General features: G+C 40.9%; 1 protein-coding gene across 2 annotated transcripts in view; it reads left to right on the top strand.

The window, feature by feature from the left end:
• ACVR1 (activin A receptor type 1) overlaps positions 1-17,478 on the top strand; it is a 127,696-nt gene extending 110,218 nt beyond the window's left edge. For both annotated transcript variants that reach the window (XM_066279490.1, XM_066279489.1), the window contains exons 10-12: positions 2,438-2,635; positions 16,265-16,395; positions 17,190-17,478. In XM_066279490.1, coding sequence (XP_066135587.1) covers positions 2,438-2,635; positions 16,265-16,395; positions 17,190-17,324 — 464 coding nt within the window. In that variant the 3' untranslated portion in view covers positions 17,325-17,478. The remainder of the gene's footprint in view (positions 1-2,437; positions 2,636-16,264; positions 16,396-17,189) is intronic.
• Positions 17,479-26,275: the final 8,797 nt, after the last annotated feature.

Here is a 26,275-nt window from a genome sequence, read left to right on the forward strand (position 1 = left end):
TTGGGGACCTCTGACGTAAACAGATAGATGAAAAGACCTGCCCTGTGGAGTCTTCCACACCCCAATGAAAACTGCCCACAGAAACCATTGTAAAACAATTTCTCAGTGTAAAAAAAAAAAAAAAAAGACTTTAAAGGGATTTAAAAGAAATAAAATTTCCTGACATGTCAAATCCCTCATGTTTTAAAACAAAAATAAATTTTATCATGTATGTTATACTGTCTACACCTTTATCAGTCTTAACAGTAACTACAATGATATGAATATAAACCGTTTTTAATCAAGTAGAGTGGGGAATGTCATAGTCCACTGAAATGAATATTATAATTCAGCTTTATTAGCATAATTATTCAGCCAACATTTCATGGGTCCAGGATGTATATGGCTTTATATATAATATTACTATAAATAAAAATAACCTTATTTATAATGAGTGCAGTTAAAGCTACACTGAGCTTAACCTAACACCATGAGAATGAGATCTGCTAGCAGGACAAATGGTAAGTTGGTTTAGGGATTTGTTTCCTCTTTGATCGTTGATCATTTTGCCATAGTTTAGAAGAACAACTTAAGAAACCATTTTAAAGACAAACTCATTTCCAGTGCTATTTATGTGCACCTACTCTGTGCAAAGCGTTGTGAAGTCAGAACGCACCAGCATGGTCGCCTCCGATGGTGGGCTAGAGCGAGTGTGACTGCATGCGCATGAGGTGACTGTCGAGGATAGTGGGAAAGTCTGTGTCTCGATGGCGAGTTAGATGTTACAGCATTTGTCAAAACCCTGAGAATGTATATTTAAGACTTGTGCATTTCTCATGAACTTTAAATTTTACCTACAAAAAAAAATAGTCAAATGATGAACTTCAGTAAATGGTATAGTGGTGTGCATACTGAACTCTTTGGAGGAAAGAGTTCTTTTGTCTGCAGTTTACATTGAAATGTATCAATGATTAAGGAGGATTCACCAGTGGGGGCTGGAAGGCTTGATCAGGGCTGGAGGAGCTTCCAAGACGGTTTGCTCACCTGGCTGTGACAAGAGGTCTCAGTTCCTTATCACGTGGGTGTCTCCACGGGCTGCTTCCATCCTCTCAGCCTGCTGACTGAGCTGGAAGAGCAAACAGGAGGCCGTCATGTCTTTTATGTCCTAATCTTGAAGATGTATACTCATTTATGCCAAATTCTGCTCATTAGTCCCGCTCACACTCAGGGCATGGGGCATTGAGCTTCACCTCCGGGGGTGAGAAGTTTCAAAAAAGTTGTGGACTTATTTTTAAATCACTACTGCTAGTATCTCCATGCTCTGTGTAAACTGCACCTTTTTACTATTCTGTTCTTTTCACTCTTTGGTCCTGGAAATGGTGGAGAGGCATACATGATGGGAAGTATTCACAGAACCATAGAGTCTTTGGGTTGATGATGACGATGAAGGGGAAAGCAAACCAGTCTGATTTGGCCTAATGCAGTGCTATATACTCTTTGCTGCTTCCTGCGGCTGAGAGAATGTATGTGCTATCTCCCTGGCATTATGTGGCCTCAGTAGCCCACACATCCAGAGCCGTGGAGTAGGAGAAGCATTCTCCACAGATGGCTTGAGGGATCCTCAAAGGATTGTTGAGTTGCAAAGATTTACAGGGTCTGCTTGTTCCACTTTGGTTTTTTTTTTTTCACTGAGTGTTACAGGATCCTTTTCAGTTGGTCTGTTTATGCATCAAAAAATAAATTCCATTTGCAAATGAGCCATGCGTGTATCTGGTCTAATCGTCCGGTCTGTGGGGAACACCAGGTCTCTCTACTTGAGGCATTCTGAAAGGCGTCATGGTTTTAGGAAAATGCTTCAAAGCCATTTAACTTGAAAGTTGTGCTTTGACTTGAGGTCCAGTTTAATGTTCTCTGTACACATGACTAGAGAGGAAGGCCTGTGGGTTTGGTCAGCACTGCTGTTCAGATGAGCAGCTCATCCTTTCGGGATGGAGTAGCCCTTGATGTCATGATAAATTACTTCATTCTCTGCCTCGCATTGTTTGAAATCTGCGTTTGTAGACTAGGGGGAGCTGTGGTGGAGCTTGTGAGCAATTTGCTTCCTGGTAAGCCACTGTGAGGCTCCCTTTTAAGATGTGAGGCTGTTTTTCTGTGGACTTCGAACACCAGCCTCATCATGGTTTGGTGTATTAGTTCATTATTTACCTCGAACTTTTTGTCTCAGACATTCATGTGTGTGTTAACTGAATAGCCTCTGACTATTTCTGACTATAGACCATTTTCTGCTCTCATAGAAGCCCTCACAAGGGGCATCTCAGCCCCAGAGGTTATTCTGGGTGTAATGCAACCGTGACCTGGGCACCACAGAGGATGCTTGTGGTTGGGGATGGTTTAAAAGGCTTCAGCAACTCTCTGAGGAAGGCAGTGAGCTGACTGACATTGTTGTTCTTCCTTGCAGGCCTGGCAGTCATGCATTCCCAGAGCACCAACCAGCTCGACGTGGGGAACAACCCACGTGTGGGCACCAAACGCTACATGGCCCCTGAAGTGCTAGATGAAACCATCCAGGTGGATTGCTTCGATTCTTACAAGAGAGTCGATATTTGGGCTTTTGGACTTGTCTTGTGGGAAGTGGCCAGGCGGATGGTGAGCAATGGTAGGTATCTGATCTAATATAATATTGTCCTTATTCAAGTCCTGTTGATTCTGCTACCCTTAAAAGGGCATGAGGAACATTTAAGTCCACATTGTTCCTGGACTCCTACTTGTCAAGCTGTTGGCATTTATATTTGATTCATGATGGGTAGGTGGAATGCAATGACATTGTATTTTAACTGCGTAAGAGGAAACGGTGGTTGAAAAAGAATATTTCTGGAGGAGACTAGTTATTCTTTTGTTTTCTTTTGATTGGTCCATATGTTTCTCCTTCCTTCTTCTCTTCTTCCTTTCATTCTTCCATCCCTCTATCCCTGCATCCCTCCTTCCCTGCTAGTCTACCATTCTTTCTACCTTTCCTCCTTTGCTCTTCTCACAAGTGAGGTTTAATGTGAAAAGAATGCTCAAGTAAATCTAAGGGTGAATTATATTTTAGATATTTTTATTTCAGTGTAAATTATTGAGAAAAGGCTTAGGTTGTATATTTAGAATTCACTTCTTTGTAAGAAGCAGGCTGTATAAGTGAAGTTTACCTTCAGGAAGCCCTTATACTGGTACCCTTGTAAACTTTATGAAATGGTGTCACCTTGGCAGTTAGGGAAGCATTTGTCAATCATTTTTACCAGCGTCCCCTACAATAAACTTTTTCTTATTCTTGCTTTCCATGTATCCAAATCAGCCACAAATACATTGCTCAACTTCAAGTACACTGTATTCTGAAAGCACTAAATATACTCTTTCAATTTGCACATGCCCCATCTACCCACAAAGTAGTTATTATAACAGACTCTTCTATGATTAACCTCTTCCTAACTGGAAATATCTTCACAACTGGAAATCTTATTTCATAGAGAATGTGTCTGAAATTGTTCCAGGAAAACAAAAGACACTACCATATATTTAGATTAATATTTTTTTCCAAAAGATACTTCACCTTCCTGTGGCCCACTGGAATCTGGAATTTGAAGTATGAAAGAAAGAGTGCATGAGGGCTATAACATCTGTGCTCCAACGCACCTTCCACTAGTATTTTCTTGTAAGGACTGAGATTCTTGGAGCGATGATAATTTTCATAAATACACAGCCAGAGAGTAGGAGGTTCTGAGAGGGAAGTGGATCAGGGTAACTTAATATAGTTTTAGTGTGTGATAATTAAGATTAGCATGTCTTCATAGTAGCTTTTTTTTTTCTCCCTAGCAACAGAGTATTTACTTTTAACAAACTCTCTTAAGATATCAAAGCTAATATTTCAGATTAAACATAAACATACATGCATTATAACTTGACAGTTCTTTTTAAGTACTTTTTTTTTTGATGGAGTCAAGAACATTTTCTTGGTAATTATTTCTCAATCGTTGGGAGCTACTGACTTGCATTTTGTTTTATTCAAGCGCCTTGAGAATTGTTTGCAACAGAGAGGCTGTTTTGCTGATTTATAAATTTCTGAACTTTGCTTGAAATTGCACATTGACTTTCTTTCCCCATCCCCTTCCCTAATAATTCTTGAGCTCCTTGGAACTGAAAATCTAATTCTAATTAGTGAATTTTAACAGACATCTTAGAGAAGGATTGGTGTCGTGATAAACCATGTGATGGGGAACTTGCCCCAAATGAAGAGAAATTTCTTCCGGGGCCGGGCTGGTAGCAGTCCAGCTGTGGGTGTGCCGGAGAGGTGCCAAGCGAGCCTGGGACATGAAAGCCAGCTTGGCGGAAACTTGGGATTCGGGCTACGCAAGAACTCATGTTGCAAACTAGTTCCCTGTGTCAGAGGCATAAACCCAAATGTTTTTTGAAGATCAGCTGTCATTAATGTTCAGTATGAAATTAGAGTCACAGTTTAAAGTATAGCTCAACAAATGGTAGTTTGCTTGATCTAACCCGTGTTTAACATTATTTTGGGGGGAAAGAATTGATGAAGGGTAGAAGGGAATATTTTGGTTGGTTTTTTATTTATCTTCCCCCTTGCGTCATCATTTAGATTGTTTTCTGTTTCCTAAAATATCGTGGGTTAAGCTTCTGCTCTATGATGTGGTTTGATTTTATTTTTATTTTTTTTTAGGGAGAGCTAAGGGTATGTTGTGTCTCATTTGAAATCAGCTACTGTCCCTTTGCAATGACTAATTTGGTATTTCCCTTTTTCTCTAGTCCCTCTTTTCCATAAATATTCATGTGCTCCCGTGCACGCCACACATACAGAGAAATGCTTAAACTTAAACTTGTAAGTGTTCCACGCTGCTTGCAAACCTATTTTATTAATATTAACATCTTAGTTATCACTACCCCAAAATAGAAATGAGTAGAGTAGAAGAAAATGAAAGTTTGCCCATACATTCCAGCATTCCTGTCTCTCTTCACTTCTTCTTTATGCATGTATAATTGCTTAGTTGTAATCATAATATAGATAATATCCTGTAACGTCTTTTTCATTTGTGTGTGTTTTTAATGTTGTTAAGTAGTCTGTTTTTATTTTAAATGGTCACATGATATTTTATTAACCATTTCCATATTGTTAGAAATCCTGTCTCTTTCATTTGGGGCCTATAATAGACATCTTGGTTCACATAACTTTTCCATTTGGGGAATTCATTCTTAATTTGAAAAAAAGTAGCCTGAATAAGTCAAAGAATGGATATTTTTTATGGCCTGACACATATTGCCAAATTGCTTTTCTTGAGAGTTCCACTATCCCCAGGGTGTGATGTACGTATTTCACATTCTTACCAGCTTTAGGAACTGTCATTAAAAGAATATATATTTTTGAAATTATTGCATATAAAATATACCTCATTTAAATATATGAATATCTTATCTTTGGAAGGTCAGTATAATTATGCGTCCTTTGAGTTCCTGAGTCCATTATAAAGACTGATGACCAGGTAGTGTCATCAGTTTTTATAACAATCCTCAGGTGGGCCATGAATACGAAAATATGTTGCCTTTTGTGTTTTTATTGGAATTCTCCATTTATTGGCTACTCCTAATACATCTCATGCTGTTGCTGTACAGGAAATGAGTGTCGGGTCTGTTTCACATCTGAAGATTCCTCAGTAGTGTTTTTTGAGTTTTACTTTTCATGTTTATTTAGTTTGGCACTGAATTTCAAATTGGTAGGAAGGAAAACAGTTGTTTCACCTTTACTGTGTGAATTTTGTATATGAATTTAAGGCAGGGTTTGCTTGGATCAGTGGTTCTAAAACTGGAGAGCATATCAGAATCACCTAGTTAACAGAATGCTGGCCCAAGCCCAGAGTTCCTGATTTAGTAGGACCGGCGTTGGATCGAGAATCTCCCTGTCTGACAGGGCCCCGCTGAGGCCGGAATGGCTCGACCTGGAACTGTACTCGTGAGACCTCTTGTTGAAAAGGAATACGTTAAATCGGTTTCACCCCAGCCAGGAAATAGAGACTGCCCCCAGCATGCCAGCAGAGCCTGTCCAAGCAGGGTGTCCATGACCTGTATCCTGATACTTTACGTGACATTTGCTTTCTCGTTCAAGCTTCTAAGGGGTCCATTTCTCACTTAAGAGTCTTAGGCCTTAGCCTTTCTTTTTAGATTTTTGCTACTTCTCTGACAGTATTCTTCTTTTCTTCTTTTTATAGTTTTGCAGACACATTTGTTTCTGGTAACCTGAGTTCACTGCAGTGTAGGGATTCTGTAGGCAAACAGGAACATTATAATGGGACTTGTGCCATTTAGCTGTGCTCTGATCAAAAACATCCAACAGCCTCTTCAAGCATCCCTCAGCATGTGCCCTCTTGAGTTTAAAAGTCCTTTCTCTGGAGCTTCAGCCTTCGGTGTTAGAGCTTGTTTGGATCTGTTTATACAGAAACTCCATGGTTCTGTTGCTGTGATACTGTGGTCACCTGCTCATAGATTTAAAATCTAAATAAAGTAATCTTTACTGTCCACCCTCCACTCGTCTATTGCCTGTATTATCTCAGCAGCATGAGCCTCTTACCTTTATAGGGCTCACAGCCTACTGTATATTTTAACACAAGGTTTCATTGTGACTTAAATGTCGTATAAATTTGTCATGTCTATGACAGATACACTTCACTATTATCGATAACCCAGTTATTCTTGAAAGTACCTAGAGAGAATCCAGTGCCAGGGTTCTCATCAGAATATATAGAATTTTTGAAAAGGCAGTGTACCCAGATGGTACAGGCAAAGACATTTAAAAAATAGGACATAAACGCTCCTTTGCTGTTTGGTTGTATTTCTGTCTTCCCTTGCTATTTCCCCTTCGGGCTGAAACTGCACATGGGCACTATGAGATGGCAGCTCCTGGGCCTGCCAGAGACAGTGAGACGGAATCATTACCAGGCTCTGAAATCATCCTGTCTGACTAGGTAACTTACATATACTTCATCGTCCAAAAAATATTGATAATAATAACATCCACGTTCAGTAGAGTTCTGATGATTGAATGAGACAGACCCGTAAGGCTCCCCAGTGCGCGCCTGGCATGTGGCGAGTGCTCCCAGGCCGCGGCGGTGGTTGCTGTTAGATTGAGAATGAGTGGGTGGCGGGGGTCACTCCCGTGCTTGCAGAGCTCCGGTGCCCTTTCCCGCCTCTCCTTGAACTGACCCTTCACTCTGATGCTACATTTGTTTCCCCTCAGTGCCCATAGGAGGCCTATTCTGGACACACTCTTGTTTCACTGGTACTGGCTTTGATTATTTTATGATGGAATCCAGTATTAAAATGTGTCAAAAAGCATTTGTATCTCATAGAAAAATTTTTGCTTGGCTACACTTCTCTCTTACGGGGTAGGGACTAGGAAGCACTGGTTAATAAGCTTATGTTTGGCACACATACTTTGAAAAACCCCTTCTAATTCATGCTTGGGCTTGCCAGGGAGCTGCATGTGCTTCTGTCCCTAAGCACAATGGGCTTGTAGATGGAGACCAGGACTCTTTATTTTCTTGAGTAACTTAATATCTAGCATATTTCACAGTTTATCTCATTACTACCCTGTATATGAAGGCTTGAACTTGAACAAAGGGAAGAATCATTATATTAGGGCTTTTTTCATATTCATTAATTTCAGTTTTTTATTTAGATAAGTGGCTCTGGGCAGGAATATGAAGGCGGCGTGGTCAGGAAGGATTCCCCCCACCCCAGCCCCCACGGATTCCCAGAATTTCATGTTCTGTTGGAGACCCAGACCACAGGAGCATAGTAGTCTCTTTCCCTTGACACTCTTTAGAGCAGCCCTTCTCCACCAAGACAGATATCACTGTCTTAAACCTTAACAACAGCCCCAGCATTCAGCGAATGATATGTTCTTCTTCTCCCTCCATAACTACCCAATGTTTGGGACTCTTGGGGACCTTCTCTCTCTAGCTTTGGGGGCATATGCAAGAGCTAAGACATCTTGCTCAGAGCTTAACTCAGAGCATGGCTGTGTATCTCCTCTGACAACTAACTGTAATATGAATAAATATTTCTACTAAGGCCTGGCTATACAGTAATCTGTAAACCATTTCTTTTGCTAGGTTACATCGATGAGAATTCCAGTAATAGAAATTACTCTTACAATTTTAACACAGATTTCTGAGTGATGTGCATGGTTCCATGTGCCCATAAAGTGCAGTGGGGATGGAGGGATGAGGACATAGCTGCCACACTTGTACTTCACAGAGCTGTCCTTCCAAATCTGTTCCTGTTTCGGAAAAGGAGTGTGTGCCATGGCGCAAGACCAGGCTTCCCAGGGTGTGTGCTGTGTTGCGTCACAGGATGCCTGAGTACTGATTCTCTTAATCCTCTGGCAGGGTGGCCAGGTATCAGAAAGAGACCCCTGGGCTCCTGTCACCTCTGTTAGGAGGACTTAGGTTCAAAACCATGAGGTTGCTGGTTTGAGCACTGGCTCATTTGGCTTGAGTGTGGGCTCATCTACTTGAGCACGGGGTCACTGGCTTGATTGTGGGATCACAGACATGGCCCGATGGTTGCTGATTTGAGCCCCAAGGTCATTGGCTGGGGCTCAAGGTTGCTGGCTTGATCAAGGGGTCACTGCTTGGCTGTAGCCCTCTGGTCAAGGCACATATAAGAAGCAATCAATGAAAACTAAGGTGCTGCAACTACAAGTTGATGCTTCTTATCTCTCTTCCTCTCTCTCCTTCTCCCTCTCTTAAAAATAAAGTTACATGTAGATTTCTGACTATGTGAGGGGTTCCCCCCCCAGGGGATGTAGCTGCCTTGGACTTTTTCCTCACCTGTTACCTCGATATTGGGTGTGACTACCCAAAGTTAGGGGGACAGTGAAGAGAAATAGTGTAATGGAAATAAGCATGCTGTGACATGAGCTTAATACAGAATGAGACATATTTCATTTTCATCGTGGTTTGCTGGGGAGAATTCTACAATGTAAACAGAGAATTGGGTTATGGTCTACCTTTGCCCTTAATTAGCTGTGAACTTGAACAGACATTTTCCTGTGTGGTCCTCCCTTTGTTCTTCTGAAGGAAAGGAAGGCTCTGATCTACAGGATTCTGACATCCCATTGGTGCCTCTTTGCTTTGCCTTCAGATTATTCAAAGTATAGAGAAGTCCCTTAAATGCAATTTATAAATCCTCAAAGCTTTCAAACCTCAGAAGTTTTTCATAACTTATTTGGTAGAAAACATGAGCTGAACTCATTTAGCAGTTAGACTTGACGTGAATTGACATGAGTCTCTATGGCTTTTATTTATTTCATTTAGTGTGACTATTCATATATTTCACTGCAGAAATGTGGTTGTGGGTATTCCTCTTACTCTGCTGGGTATCATATAAAAGACAGTGTGTGCCTTTTATTACTTTTGTGGAGTGTAAAAAGCTCCAAATTCTAAAAACACATTTAACATTTGGATAGAGGGTTGTGGACATATAATCATTATTCAATTAACTAATATATATTTAGTGTCTGTAATATGCTAGGTGTAGTGTTATGCTCTGGTAAGCAATTGAGCAAAAAAAAAAATCCACTTTAAAGGTGCTAACATTTTAGTTAAACAAATTATTACAAATTAACCCTTTGAGTAGTACGAACGTTCATGTACATCCTCGTGCCTCCTGACCATCCAGAGTACGATCGATTTATTTTAAAAATGTGTAAGGCAACATTAAAAAAAGGCAAATGTATGTTTTTCTTGTTTCCATAAATTGGTTATCAAACAAACATGATTTTAAGTTAATAAAACTGGAACTAAATTCATTTTTTGAAAAAAAAAACTCACTCCCAGGGGTCAGCGAGCATGAAAAAAACTCACTACTCAAAGGGTTTTGATAGTATATGCCACGATGGTTGACCTACAAGGAGGTGACTGAGTGCAGGGCAGACACTGAACCTTGTGGCGGTGAGGTGGGAGAGTCTTCTCAGAAGACAGGAAACAAGAACCGAGTCATGGATGAGATGACTAGGAGCTACTCAGTTGGACAAGCTCGGGGGCATGTGCAGGTGGAAATGAGAAATAACATCAGTGGTGATGATTGGCACCCTAGGCAAAAGGAAGAGCCGTGGGAAGTTGTAAAGGTGTCCCGTTGATGTAACTGTAAGTAATTCTTGTGGCTCACACCCAGGTATATGAAGGAAGACAGTGGTGTGGAATGGTTGTTACTGTGCAGCGAGCATCAATCATTACACGGATCACACTGATGGAATACATGTAGAGGAGGGACATGATGAGCCTGTGCCTTGGTTTCCTCCTGAAGATAAAGTGCTGGAGGCAGAAGCACATGGGGAGGGAGGACTTGAAGCCCAGAGACCTGTTGGTCACAGAGGCAGCTGTCAGGGGGTAGGAGATGGGGCCCTGGGGACGATCCCGAGGAACACCTTGTTCCTGGAGACTTGCGTTTCAGAAAGACCTCTCCGGCATATCGTGCTTTTTGAAGTACTATCTAGGAGTTTCTTGTTTATCTGCACGTCAGCTTCATGCTGCCTACTTGAAAGGTGTTGGAACTTAGGGCAGGCAGTAAAGGATTTACTCAGAGTCATGCAGCAAATTAATGGTAGGGATATTGGTTGGTAAAGATATATTTGCCCCAGAGAAGAGAAAACTTTCAATTAGACATATGCCCAGGAGAAAAAAAGATGATTGTATAAATCAGATGCACATGCCAAAAGTTGTGGGGGAGTAGGTTGTGAATAATTTCCCTGATTTTTCTTCTCATGGCCCTTTGAGTCACACCAGCAGTTTCACATGGAAAAGCAAGGCTTGGCTCGGCTCCTCCTTCCTGACCATCGTTTCAGAGCTCCTCTCCCCTGCATTCTGCATCCTTTGTTGTTTGTACCACTCATTTGGCACTCAAAGTACTTGGTATTTTTAGTCACTTTTCCAGAATTCATGCTGTCCTCTTTGCTGGCTCACGAGTTGGCAGTTTGTTCATTGGGTGCTGTCTTTAAGTTTACTTTCTTTTTTGCCTGCTACCTAGATTGTCACTTTCTGTTAGAAACAGGGAACACTTATAAGTAATTTCCCACCTTTACAGCACAAGTTATTTCACAGTCTGGGCTTGACCTGTTCTCCTTACCACTCATGTGCACCAGATTTCAGCCACAGAGACGTCGCTCCATCTCTTCAGCTACGAGGATGAATAATCATTTGTAACTCCTTGTCTCGGCCCACTTACACCTCCTCCCCTCCCCGCCTGGAATGCCCCTCTCTTTGGTGTTTTCTCTTCTGCATTCTCTTTTCTGCCTCAAAAACTTATTATCTTTCTACATCCGCCTAAGCTCTAGCTTCTAGAAAGGTTACTTATACTTCAATGACAGCCGGTCGATATCTGGTACTTAATAAACCACACAGGTATTTACCTCTCTGAGACCTACACCGAGCTCCGTGCCCCGCCCTGTCCCTACCTCTAATGCTAGTGTGTAATGTATTTAGCTTTTTCTAGTCTCCCATTTCTATTTTCCTGCCTCCTCATCAGCCACATTGCATCTATTTCAGTTTTGTATTCCTAGTGCCAAACACAGCCTCTGGTACACACAGTTTAAGGGATCAGAATGATTGTTGAGTAAATTTAGGAACCAGTAAGTAAAAGTACAATGAGGATTTCTAATCTATGCCTTTCAAGGTATAAAGTAACAAGTAGTGAAGTGAAGAAATTTTCTGAGGCTTTCTAAAATACGATTTCTATTATCTAAGAAAGACAGAGGGGCTTGTCCTCATCCTCCACCAGATGCTGAGTTCCTTGAAAACCAAGAGCGTGTCTTTTATCATCCTCAGTATTTAATGTGGCGTTCAACACATAGTAGGTACAGAATGTACTTGATATTGATGAAAAGAATTGCTTTCATTCAGCAGAGGGAGTTTCACGAGCCTGGTAGAGTTTAAGCCCAGATTTATTTTATTCCGAAGCATGGCCCTTGTCAGGTGGAAACAGTCAACAATTGACAGATGGTTGAAGAAAGAGGCGTGACTAAGTCCCAGGCGTAATCAATTAAGTGGTCTTTCTTTTTAAACTTGGTTCTTTTTGTTAAAACATGGGGGCATTTAATAAGGTTAACCTATGGTCAATATAAACATAAGGGAACACTTCAGCTTTGTATAGTGAAATTCATTGTTGGGTATTACTAGATTTCATATTATAAAAATCCAGCCGTGCGTTTTTCCTTTCGCATTCCTAGGAAAATCCAGCTAGCCTACTGTTCACATTCACATAACTCTTCCCAAGCTAGGCAGGCAAATGACCCCAAATAACTGGCTATTATGTAGTTTTTTTGAAAGAGTTGAAGTAGGTTATTAAATATGGTTTCTTTCAGAAAAATTGAAAGACGTGAAAGGGCATATATATCTCTTACATTTTCTATAAGTTAATGTGAACCTTGAAAAGGTAATAAATTATCTTGCAGGCCCATGTCCAATTGTATTTTGCATGGTGTCTATTAGTACTGAAAAGAATTAAAATATTTTTGTTTGATGCTCTGGGATCCTTTCAGGAGAAGTAGGGATGGTCTGAGATGAGCTGTCTCCAGTTGTCTTCTCTGAGCAGTGGTTAATGCCTAATATGAGCTTTTGATGATTTCCTGAGAAAGGTTTTTAATCCATTGATTAAAATACATTACAAATGCAGTTATGCAGTGTGGAAAAGTTCATTAGACAATAGTATCAACTAGATATTTATTTTTGACATAGTTAAAATATATGCTATTTTAAAAATAAACTCTGTTGTATCTGTAAAGTTTAAGGAAAAAATCTAGCATACTTTAATGAATGCTCCTTATCATGGCTGATCTTTGTGTAGACAGTTTATGTGTATATGAGATTTATAGGAATGGATTTTCACTCTTAAGTAACTTAATGTTTTTGATAAATGAAAAGGGAATTGAAGCTATTCAGGTGGCTTGTAGAAACTAGAAAAACTTATTTACAACTTTTCTCACGGATTCCTCCTGTCTCCCCCAACAACCTGTTAGGTATTTAGGAATAGAAGTTTACTTATTGGAAGGGAAGAGGGCAGTAAATCAGGCAATCCACTGTCCTTGTTGTTAAAACCTTTGATGATAAAAGGAAATTAATGGATTTTCTTGATTTTATCTGTATATGGAGGAAGAATCAATTTTCTAATTCCAAATGATGAAGCTTTTAAAAAAATTGTTGACATACAATATTATATTAGTATTGGTGTATAACCTAGTGATAAAATATTTATATACCTTTCTGTGTGTTCTGATATGTCTAGCAATTCTCTGTCCCTGTAAAAGTTATTAGTGATATTACTGACTATATTTCCTGTGCTGCTCAGGGCAGTCTGTATCTCTTATTCCTCTTCACCTTCTCACCCATCCACCCACCTACCTCCTCTCTGACAGCTATCAGATTGTTCTCTGTATCTAGGAGTCTTTCAGGATTTTTTAAAAAAAATTTCACATGTAAGTGAAATTGTATGATATTTGTCTTTCCCTGTCTTGGTTGTTTTACTTGGCATAATACCCTTTAGGTCCATTCATGTTGTTGCAAATGGCAAGATTTTATTCTTTTTTTTTTCATTTTTTTCATTTTTCTGAAGCTGGAAACGGAGAGACAGTCAGACAGACTCCCGCATGCGCCCGACCGGGATCCACCCGGCACGCCCACCATGGGGCGACGCTCTGCCCACCAGGGGGCGATGCTCTGCCCATCCTGGGCGTCGCCATGTTGCGATCAGAGCCACTCTAGCGCCTGGGGCAGAGGCCACAGAGCCATCCCCAGCGCCTGGGCCATCTTTGCTCCAATGGAGCCTTGGCTGCGGGAGGGGAAGAGAGAGACAGAGAGGAAAGCACGGCAGAGGGGTGGAGAAGCAAATGGGCGCTTCTCCTGTGTGCCCTGGCCGGGAATCGAACCTGGGTCCTCCGCACGCTAGGCCGACGCTCTACGGCTGAGCCAACCGGCCAGGGCCAAAATTTTATTCTTTTAATTGCTGAAAAATATTTGATTTCTCTCTCTCTCACACACACACACACCTTCTTAATACATTCATCTATCAGTGGATATCTAGGTTGCTTTTATATCTTGGCTGTTGTAAGTAATGCTGCAATGAATATAGGAGTTTGTATATCTTTTTGGGTTATTGTTTTGGATTTCTTTGGATAAATTACTGAGGCATAAGTAGTTCTATTTTTAATTTTGGGGGGACCTCCAAACTGTTTTCCATAGTGGTTGCACCAGTTTGCAATGCTGAGGGGTTCCTTATCTGCACATTCTTGACTTTTTGATGATAACCAACACTTGTGTGATTCTGACAGGTGTAAGGTAGTATCTCATTGTAGTTTCAATTTGCATTTGTCTGATAATTAGTGATGTTGAATATCTTATCATGTGTCTTTTGGCCATCCGTATGTTCTCTTTGGAGAAATGTCTATTCATGTCCTCCACCATTTTTAATTGGTTTGGTTTTTGATGTTGAGCTGTATGAGCATTTCATATATTTTTATATTAAGGATATTAATCCCTTATATATCATTTGCAAATCTTTTCTCTGATTCAGTAGGTTGCCTTTTGTTTTCTTGATAGTTTCCTTGTGGTACAAATTTTTTTTGCTTACTGTAGTCCCATTTACTTATTTTATTTTTTCTTTCCATTGCCCAAGGATAATATATCTAAAAAATATATTGCTAAGAATGAAGCCAGAACTTACTACTTAACTTTTCTTCTAGAAGTTTTATTGTTTTGGGTCTTACATTTAATTCATTAATCCATTTTGAGTTTATTATTGTTGTATATGGTGTAAAAAAGTGATCTAGGCCCTGACCAGGTGGCTTAATAAATACAGTGTAGTCCCAGCATACTGAGGTCACAGGTTTGATACCCGGTCAGGGCACATACAAGAGGTAATCAATGAGTGCACAACTAAATTGAACAACTAAGTGAAATAGTGAGTTGATGCTTCTCTCTCTCCCTCCCTCTCTCTCTCAAATCAATGGAAAAAATTTTTTTTTTAAGAGGAAAGTGATCCATTTTCATTCTGCGCATGTATCTGTCTATTTTCCCAACATTGTTTATTGAAGAGTCTATCTTTACCCATTGTATATTATTGCCTCCTTTGTCACAGATTAATTGACCATATAGGCATGGTTATATTTCTGGGTTCTCTATCCTGTTTTATAGATCTATGTGTTTATTTTTATGCCGGTACCATGCTATTTTGATTATGATAACCTTGTAGTATTCAATATTTTTTGATATCAGGTAGTGTGGTATCTTCCATTTTGTTGGTCATTCTCAATATTGCTTTGGCTATTTAGGATCTTTTGTGGTTCTATACATTTTTGAGGATTATTTGTTCTAGTTCTGTGAAAAATGTCATTGATATTTTGATACGGATTACATTGAATCTGTGGATTGCCTTGGATGGTATGGCCTTTAACAATGTTAATCCTTTCAATCGATGAGCATGATCTATACTTCCATTTATTTGTGCCATCTTCAATTTCTTCAATGTCTTATAGTTTTCTGAGTATAGGTCTTTTACTAGCTTGATTAAATTCATTTGTAGATATTTTTATTCTTTTTGATGTAATTCAAATGAAATTATTTTCTCTTTCTGATAGTTCATTATTAGTACACAGAAGTACAATAGATTTCTGAATATTAATTTTGTAAACTGCAATTTTACTGAATTCGCTTATTCTAATTTTTTTTTTTTTTAGTGTACTCTTTATCACCTGCAAATAGCAAGTTTTACTTCTTTTTTTCCAATTTGGATGCCTTTTGTTTCTTTTTCTTGTGTGATTCCTGTTGCTAGTACTTCCAAAACTATGTTGAATAAAAGTGGTGAGAGTGGACATCCTTGTCTTGTTCCTAAGTTTAGAGGAAAAGTTTTCAGCTTTTCACTGTTGAATATAATGTTTGCTATGGGTTTGTTATATATAGCCTTTATATAATGTTGAAGTATGTTTCCTTTATCCCCATTTTGAGCATTTTTATCATAAATGGCTGTAGAATTTTGTCAAATGCTTTTCCTGCGTCTGTTGGGATGATAATGACTTTTATCCTTGGTCTTTTCAATGTGATATATCGCATTGATTGATTTGCAGATATTGAACCATTCTCACAGCCCTGGGAAAATTCACACTTCATCATGATGCAGGATCCTTTCAGTGTACTGTTGAATTCATTTTACTCTCTTGCTAAGCCGATAAAATTCTTGTCCATGTATGCAGGTATTGTGGAAGATTACAAGCCACCATTTTATGATGTGGTTCCCAATGACCCAAGTTTTGAAGATATGAGGAAGGTGGTCTGTGTGGATCAACAGAGGCCAAACATACCCAATAGATGGTTCTCAGACCCGGTAAGAGTGCTACTTTCTTAATTTTGTTATCCGCAGCTGTTTGCTTGCTTTTGAGTTTCCGCTGGTATCATTCTTAAGTGATCTGCCTCAACTGTCTATTACTTTCCCTATTTTATGCAGAAAGTCCTTAGACCTAGTTGAGTAGGTTCAGAAAATTGCCTCTTGAAAGAGCCATGGCTGATAGTTCTTGCTAATGAATGATAGTATTCACAAGGATTTGTACTACTGATTAACTTTGGAAATTGGGAGTCTCATTATTATACTAGTGGCCCTAGGACTGCAGTTTAATGTGTAAACCAAGATACTGAGCAATAATTTTAACCTTTTTTCTATCTCTGCGTATCTGAAATTCCAAACATGAGTTGTTCAATGCTAAAGATACTTATTGTTGCTCTTTAGTAGCAAATCTAAGACATTGATAAATGACCCTTTCTGCACATTTCAGTATTGACTCTGGGTTAGTATTGCTGTGCTTGGTACCCATAAAGCTATCAAGGAGTAATTTACCTGATAGGAATTGTTTATACACAACTTTGCAAATTATTTATTACCTGATAGTATTAGGAGTCCAAAGAACAGATGTCATGAAATTCAAGAGTGGCTTCTTTATTAGTGGTCAAGGCCTTGATTATTTGTTTAAAAAACAAGACCTACAGAATTCTGCAAAATGGCTGATACCACTTTAACTTCACAAAACATACAGAATTCTGCAAAATGGCTGATATATCTGCCCAGCTTCTCTGTCCCCTAAAAAACTACTTTTTCACTGTGGTGTTTGTTCCTTCTCTCCTCAGACATTAACTTCTCTGGCAAAGCTGATGAAAGAATGCTGGTATCAAAATCCATCCGCAAGACTCACAGCTCTGCGTATCAAAAAGACTTTGACCAAAATTGATAATTCCCTAGACAAATTGAAAACTGACTGTTGACATTTTCGTGGTGTCAAGAAGAACGATTTGACATTGTGTCATTGTCCAGCTGGGACCTAATGCTGGCCTGACTGGTTATCAGAACAGAATCCATCTGTCTCCCTCCCCAAACGGCTGCTTTGACCAGGCAGACGTCTTACCCAGCCATGTGTTGGGGAGACACCAAAACCACCCTAACCTCGCTCAATGACTGTGAACTGGGCATTTCACAACTTCTCACACTGCAGAGACTAATGTTGGACAGACTCTGTTGCAAAGGTAGGGAACTGGAGGAACACAGAGAAATCCTAAGAGAGATCTGGGCATTAAGACAGTGGCTTTGCATATCTTTCACAAGTCTCCTAGACACTCCCCACGGGAAACTCAAGGAGGTGGTGAATTTTTAATCAGCAATATTGCCTGTGCTTCTCTTCTTTATTGCACTAGGAATTCTTTGCATTCCTTACTTGCACTGTTACTCTTAATTTTAAAGACCCAACTTGCCAAAACGTTGGCTGCGTACTCCACTGGTCTGTCTTTGGATAATAGGAATTCAATTTGGCAAAACAAAATGTAATGTCAGACTTTGCTGCATTTTACACATGTGCTGATGTTTACAATGATGCTGAACATTAGGAATTGTTTATACACAACTTTGCAAATTATTTATTACTGTGCACTTGGCAGTTTGTACGAAACTGCTTCGTGCATTTGTTAAAGCTTATTTTTATGTGGTCTTATGATTTTATTACCAAAATGTTTTTAACACTATACTCTGAAATGGACGTTTTCTTTTATTATCAGTTAAATTCACATTTTAAGTGCTTCACATTTGTATGTGTGTAGACTGTAACTTTTTTTCAGTTCATATGCAGAACGTATTTAGCCATTACCTATGTGACACCACTGAATATATTACTGATTTAGAAGCAAAGATTTCAGTAGAATTTTAGTCCTGAACGCTGTGGGGAAAATGCATTTTCTTCGGAATTATCCATTATGTGCATTTAAACTCTGCCAGAAAAAAAAAAAATAACTATTTTGTTTTAATCTACTTTTTGTATTTAGTAGTTATTTGTATAAATTAAATAAAATGTTTTCAAGTCAAAAACTAAGTTATTTTCAGTGTATAAAAATGATCTGCATAAGATAGAGCATTTTCTAATATGGAAACACTGGAAAGATGTCGGAAATCGGATTTGCTTTTCAAGTCTAGTCGTGACCCTGAGAGAATTTCTGTGAGAATTTCTTCCAGCTTAAATTTGGTATTGGGTAATTTGAATATTGTTATGAATTTTGTTTGTTACTTTATGTTTTTGGCTGTGATTTTTATTTCTTGGTCAGTTTTCTCAACTTTGAAGTGAGGGAAACAGACCTGACTGACCCACCTTCCTCACTAGATGCTTGTGAGTATGAATGGAGGGGAGGAGGTCAGACAGGGCATTCTGTTCAGCATACGGCCGTGCTGAGTGGAAAGCTGATGTACGCATCTCACCTTGCTTCTTGAGGAGGGTCCATTGCTGACTTTTTCACTTACTCTGTTCAACAAGATTGAAAAGGTAGGGTTTAGAGAAGCCCCAAAAGAGAAGAGGTGTGAAGATTCTGAAAAGTTCACCAGAGGTAAGTTAATAATACATTTACTAAAGGATATGTATTAAAGTCATGTGTAACTTTTTAGAAAATTTGTGGTAAAATACACATAACATAAAATGTATCATTTTAATCATTTAAGTGCCCAGCTTGATGGTTGTGCTGTCACCTCATCCCTCCCCAGAATTCTTTGCAAAACTAAAACTGTACCTATTAAATTATAGTCCCCGATCGCCCTCCACCCCCCCTCCCCTTCTATCTCTGGTAACCCTCATTCTACTTTCTGTCTCTAGGAGTTTGACTACTCTAAGGACCTCGTATGAGTGGAATCATACAGTATTTATTCTTTAATGTGAAACTGGCTTATTTAACTTAGTATAATGCCCTCAAGGTTCATCCTTACTGTAACATTAGAATTTACTTCCTTTTAATGGCTGATGGTATTCTATTGTATGTATACAGATTTTGTTTATCCAGTATTCTGTTGATGAACACCTAGGTTTCTTCCATCTTTTCTGACTACTGTGAACGAGCTACCATGAACATGGGTGTATAAATATTTTTTTTTGAGGCCCTGGCCGGGTGGCTTAGTGGTAGAACATCAGCGTGGCGTGTGGATGTCCCGGGTTCAATTTCCGGTCAGGGCACACAGGAGCCGCACCCATCTGCTTCTCCACCCCTTTGCATCTCGCACCTCTCTCTCTCTCTCTCTCTCTCTCTTTCTCTCTCTCTTTCTCTTTCCACCCCTTCGCATCTCACTTCTCTCTTTCTCTCTCGTCTCCTCCTGCAGGCATGGCTTACTTGGAGCGAGTTGACCCCGGATGCTGAGGATGACTTCATGGCCTCCACATCAGACACTAAGAAGAACTCATTTGCTGAGCAAGAGTAACACCCCAAATGGGCAGAATATCACCCCCTAGTGGGCTTGCTAGGTGGATCCTGATTAAGGCACATGTGGGAGTCTCTCTGCCTCCCCTCCTCTCACTGAATTAAATAAATAAATGAACAAACAAACAAATAAATAAATATTTATTTGAGTCCTTGCTGTCAATTCTTTTGGCCATATACTTAAAAATGTGGGATGGAGTCACTTTTAACTTTCATTGAAGTATTACATATGTGAAAGTATACATCTATAAAAGTGTATAGCTTGATGCATTTTTATCAATTTTATAAATTGGTTGCACCCAGAACAAGAAGCCGAACATTGACTTCTCTGGAGTGTCAGCCTCATGGCAGCATGAGTCATTCTTTTTTCTCTTTCTTCTGATTTATAACCAATTGGACATGCGTTACAGAACAAAAGTATCTCTGCACATTACTACAAGACATCCAGCAATTTTCACCTACCTGTGCCCCCAAAAGTGAGTGGATAAGACCTTGGAGGAGGGAGATTTTCTGTGGATCCAAAGGAATTGGTGAGTGTACCCAATACCTACTTGCCAGGATCGGGAAAAGGGGAACCGAGAGTGCCAAACTGGCCAGACTCCCTGGGGAGACAGAGGTTTTGTAGAGATCTGCCACCCTGACGGAGAGTCTGGCGTGCCGTTGGAGGGAGGTGGAGTCCAGTTTGGATCCGCCACCCTGACGGAGAGTCTGGCGTGCCGTGGGAGGGAGGTGGAGTCCAGTTTGGATCCGCCACCCTGACAGAGAGTCTGGCGTGCCGTCGGAGGGAGGTGGAGTCCAGTTTGGATCCGCCACCCTGACGGAGAGTCTGGCGTGCCGTGGGAGGGAGGTGGAGTCCAGTTTGGATCCGCCACCCTGACAGAGAGTCTGGCGTGCCGTCGGAGGGAGGTGGAGTCCAGTTTGGAGGCAGAGGAGAGGGACAGCCCACTGAGTTCCCTCCTTCCCAAGGAGACATTGCAGATCACTGGGCTTTTGTGGTGGCAGCATCTGCCTCTCTGCCAGAGAAGGTGGAAGGTGAAAGGGCGAGTGACAGACTGCCTGGCTGCACGGGTGGGTTGCTGTGGAGGGACCTCTGTCTCTCCAGCAATACCTGAATCACTGAGGACTCTCGGGGGTGGGGGTGGGGGTGGAGGGAGATTAGGGATTTCAGCAAGAGGTCCACCCACAGACCTCTGGGAGTACCCCACTCGTGGACCGTTCTGTTGGGCTATGGGTACCCCCAAAACCTCAGGCGCCAAGTCTACACCTCAACATGCTGCTGCTGGTTCTGCACTCATGGGTGAGAGAAACCAAAAACTTGAACTGTAGCACCACCTTCTGGAGTGCAAACAAAGGTTTTTCATCTCCAGCCTGTTGAACTGTAAAAGCCAAAGTAAACAAATCCTTCACTAAGGAAAATGTTTGCTACTTCAGATGTGAAAGCCGAGGTGCATATTCTCTAGCACTGTGGAAAATGTCAAAGCGTGACTCTTGGTCTGGGTGGCAGAGCAGGTAAACACTGCTCGCTGGACAGAAGTCCTATCACTAAGGATAGAGAGAAGCCGCATCGAGGCCGGGAGGGGCGCCAGTGCAGACGGGGCAGGCCTCACGTCCATGGTGTGGCAGTTAAGAATCTAGAGGGACATGTGGGCTGCAGAATTGCCCCTGAGGAACGAGGGGTTCCGGCCCCACCCTGGGATCCTCAGGCTGGGACAGCAGTGCCAGTAAGGAGAGTCCCTGTAACATGTGGATGCCTCTGAGTGAGACAGAGCGGCTGGAGACCTAGGGATGCTCCTGAGGGCCCGTGCACGGACTCACGCACCAGCTCCCTTCCTCTGGGCAACAGCTCAGAAGATGCCAGGCACATGTGGGGACTAACTAACCAGCTTCAAGACGGGGGCTGGAGGGTGAGGTCAGGGCAACTCTCTGGGATGGCAGTGCTGAGAGGCACCATTGCTGCCTTGCTGACTGCTCCTCCCACCCAGCCTGCAGGCGCAGGTGGGCACCAGATCTGAGCACTCTCTTAACCTGGCTAACTGTTTGTCTCACCTAGTGATTCCTCGAGGTTCCCTCTTTACCCACTGTGCGCCTGGCCCAAACCTCTGCTGGGAGCAGCTCCACAAAGGCAGCCTGCCTTGACTTATGCTGTAGACTTCCTAGAAATATCTCAAAGGCCCACAAACCCCAAGAAGCAAGCAGGGGCTGGCCTCGGCATTCCCAGGACCTCTTTCTAAGTGGCCCAAAGCCTGGCACAAGTGGCACCAATCATATTGTAACTCCTGTCAGTTGGCCACAGGCTGGCATAAGCAGTGGCCAGTCTTAGCTTAGTATAGCTTATCAACTAAGTGGCCAAAGCCTGGCACAAATGGCGGTTGGTCTCAGCTTACATTGTGCCCACCAAGGGATCCCAAGCCTGGCACTAGTGGCGGCCAGCCATGGTTCCCAGCGTAGCCTCTCCCAGGTGCCGCCACACCCAGCATAAGCAGCAAGCAATTGCAAATCACTTTGTATCCTACCGGGTGTCCCCAAACCAGATAAAAAGCAGTGGCTGCTCTTGACCAGCACCAGAGCCCCTCATAAGAGGCTCCAGAACCAACACACCTAGTAGATAGCTTTAGTCCCAATCAGGGTACCACCTAACAAGCAGTACTAATGACGTACTCAAAAGCTGGACTTGGTTGGCATCAGAGCCCTGCCTAATGATGACTGCCGCGTGGGGTCGGCCCCACACACAACTCATCTGCTCTAGTCACAGCACACTGTCACAGCCAGTCCGCACGAAGGTCAGTCTCACTGACGCCCACACAAAGATACCTCTGGAGCACCTGGCTTAGGTGTCAAGGGAGACTGCACCACCGGACCCCACAGAACACCTACTAGATAAGGCCGCTAAGGCAAGACTGGGAGATGTAGAAGATCTACCTAATGCATAGAAACAACACACACCGAGATTCAGCCAAAGAGAGGAGACATAGAAATATGGCCCAAATGAAAGAACACGATGAAGCTCCAGAGAAAGAAGTAACAAAATGGAGAGAAGTCAAACTTAAGTGACCATCAACTTAAAATAGACTGTTATAGACACAGTTTGGTATATATGAAGCGCATGGTTACCACAAAACAAAAAGCTGCAAGAGAAATACAATAAAGAGAAAGGAATCCAAACACAACACTATAGAAAGTAATCAACATAAAAGAGGAAAGAGCAAGAGAATAAGAAAGGAACAAAGAACTACAAAAAATCAGAAAACAATAAAATGGCGATAACTACATACCTATCAATAATTACTTAAAATGTAAATGGATTAAATGCTCCAATCAAACACATAGGATGACTGAATGGGTAAAAAAAAAAAAAAAAGATGCATATATTGAAACTGTCAGCGCAATAAATTTTAAAAAAATGATCTTTACATACGCTGCCTGCAGGAGACCCACTTCAGATAGCAAGACATAGACTGGAAGTAAAGAGCTGGAAATGATACTTTATGTAAACAGAAATTAAGAAAAGGTGGTGTAGTAAAACTTATATCAGACAAAATAGACTTTAAAACGAAGACTGAACAGGAGACAAGGGCATTTCATAATGTTTAGGAGATCAATCCAACAAGAGGGCACAACTCTTATAAACATTTACACGCCCAGTGAAGGAGTGCCTAAATATATAAAGCCAATATTGAAGAACACAAAGGGAGAGCGAGACTGTAATACAGTCACAACAGAGGGCTTTAAAAAGCACATGGACATCAGTGGATAGATCATCAGACTGAAAATCAACAAGGAAACATTGGCCTTAAATGACACATAGACCTATGTACTTAGATATTTTTAGAACATTTCACCCAAAAGCAGCAAAATATATTCTTTTCAAGTGCATATGGAAATTTCCCCAGGAGAGATCACATGTTTAGCCACAAAAAGTCTTAATAAATTTAAGAAGCTTGAAATCATATCAAGCATCGAACTCCAATCACAAGGGTATGAAACTAGAAATCAGTTTCAGAAAGAAACAAAAGAACACAAACACATGGAGGCTAAATAATGTGCTAGTAGACAATAAATGACTTAACAGCAAGCTCAAGGAAGAAATAAAAAATGCCTTGAGGGAAATAAAAAATAAAAGCACATTGGCCCTGGCCGGTTGGCTCAGCGGTAGAGCGTCGGCCTGGCGTGCAGAGGTCCTGGGTTCGATTCCCGGCCAGGGCACACAGGAGAGGTGCCCATCTGCCTCTCCACCCCTCCCCCTCTCCTTCCTCTCTGTCTCTCTCTTCCCCTCCCGCAGCAAGGCTCCACTGGAGCAAAGATGGCCCGGGCCCTGGGGATGGCTCCTTGGCCTCTGCCCCAGGCGCTAGAGTGGCTCTGGTCGTGGTAGAGCGACGCCCCGGAGGGGCAGAGCATCGCCCCCTGGTGGGCAGAGTGTCGCCCCTGGTGGGCATGCCGGGTGGATCCCGGTCGGGCGCATGCGGGAGTCTGTCTGACTGTCTCTCCCCGTTTCCAGCTTCAGAAAAATACAAAATAAATAAATAAATAAATAAATAAAAGCACATTTAAATAAAATATATAAGACACAGCCAAAGCTGTTCTAAGAGAGATGCATAGCTATACAGGCCTACTTCCAGAAAACAAAAATCTCAATCTGAATTTATACCTGAATGAAAACTAGGAAAAAACAAACCCCAATGTGAGAAAAAATATTGAAAGAATATAGATCAGAGAAGAAATAAAATAGTTTAAAAAAACCAAAAAGCTGTGTCTTTGAAAATATAAACAATACTGATAGAACTTTAGATAGAACTCATTTTAAAAAAAGCTCAAATAAATATACCAGAAATGAAAAAGGGAATGTCACAACAGACACAACAGAAATAGTAATTATAAGAAAATTCTATGAACAATTATATGCCAACAAATTATTGGGTTGGGGAATAAGTTCGTAGCGTTTTTATATTTTATTTTACAATGATTTGTTTGCTGTTTGGCAAAGGGTAAGTATTCATTTGATAAAACTTTTTCTGCTCTACAAAACTATGTTAATTGTATTTTTCAGTTATTTAATTTTTTATTAGTTTTGAGGCTTAGAAATGGAATACCCAGGAGGCAAAAATCAACATTTTCGACACCTGCTCTTCTTTGCTTTTCATCGAGGTCAAAAAGCTGCCGAAGCAGCCTGGGACATTTGCGACGTGTATGGAGAAGGTGTCATAGGCGAGTCTACAGCACGGAAATGGTTTGCAAAATTCAAAAATGGCGACTTTGACGTCGATGACATGTGCCGCAGCGGAAGGCCTTCTGAATTCGATGAAGAACTGGGAAATGCTCGAAAAGAATGCCACGGTCAACAAGGAGCTCTGCATTGCCCAGCTACACCGCGTGAATGAGGCTATTCGACTGAAAAGACCTGATCGACATGGTCAAACCATACTCCTTCACGACAACGCCAGGCCCCATGTTGCACAAGTCGTCAAAGCCGCACTCCAAGAGCTCGAATGGGAGGTCCTTCAGCATCCGCCATATTCTCCGGACCTTGCACCGACCGATTACCATCTTTTCCGCTCCCTGTCAAACCATATGAAGGGCGTTACCTTCGATAACAAAGAGGTCCTTAAAAACTGGCTCAACAACTTCTTTGACACCAGACCAGGCGATTTTTGGCAGAACGGCATCAACAAATTGGTCGAGAGGTGGGAAGAGGTTGTAAACAGCAACGGCGAATATATAATTGATTAACTTATTGATAAATTATTGTTTTTTGTTTAAATAAAAGTCTTCGGTAAAAACGCTACAAACTTATTCCCCAACCCAATAGATAACCTGTAAAAAATAGGTCAATTTCTGGAAACCTACAATTTTCCAAGACTGAATCAGGAAGAAACAAAATCTGAACAGATTGATAACTACTAATGAAATTGAATTGTTAATAAGTAAAATCCCACAAAGTAAGTCCAAGATCAGATGGCTTCACAGGTGAATTTTACCAACCATTCAAAGAATGAATACCTGTCTTTCTCAAACTATTCCAAGAGACTGAAGAGGAGGAACAGCTCCCAGACTCATTTTATAAGGCCAGCACTACTCTGATATCAAAAGCAGACAAAAACACTACAAAAAATAATAATAAGCCAATATCCCTGATGAACACAGATGCAAAAATCCCCAGCAAAAAGTTGGCAACAAAATATTAGCAATAAATTAAAATTTTCATACACCACGATTAAGTGGGTTTTATTCCTGGGATGCAAGGTTGATGCAATATACTGAAATCAATAAATATGACACACCACATAAACAAAATGAAGATAAAAACTATATGATCATATAATAGATGTGGGAAAAGCATTTGACAAAATCCAGCAGCCAGTTATGATTAAAATTATTGGCAAAGTGGGAATAGAGGGAACATATATATATCTCAATGTAATAAAGTCCACATATGACAAACCTATAGCAAATATACTCAATGCTGAACAACTGAAAACTTTTTAAGTACAGGAACAAGA

This window comes from Saccopteryx bilineata, chromosome 5, assembly GCF_036850765.1.
Source record: "Saccopteryx bilineata isolate mSacBil1 chromosome 5, mSacBil1_pri_phased_curated, whole genome shotgun sequence".
Taxonomy (NCBI): Eukaryota; Metazoa; Chordata; class Mammalia; order Chiroptera; family Emballonuridae; genus Saccopteryx; species Saccopteryx bilineata.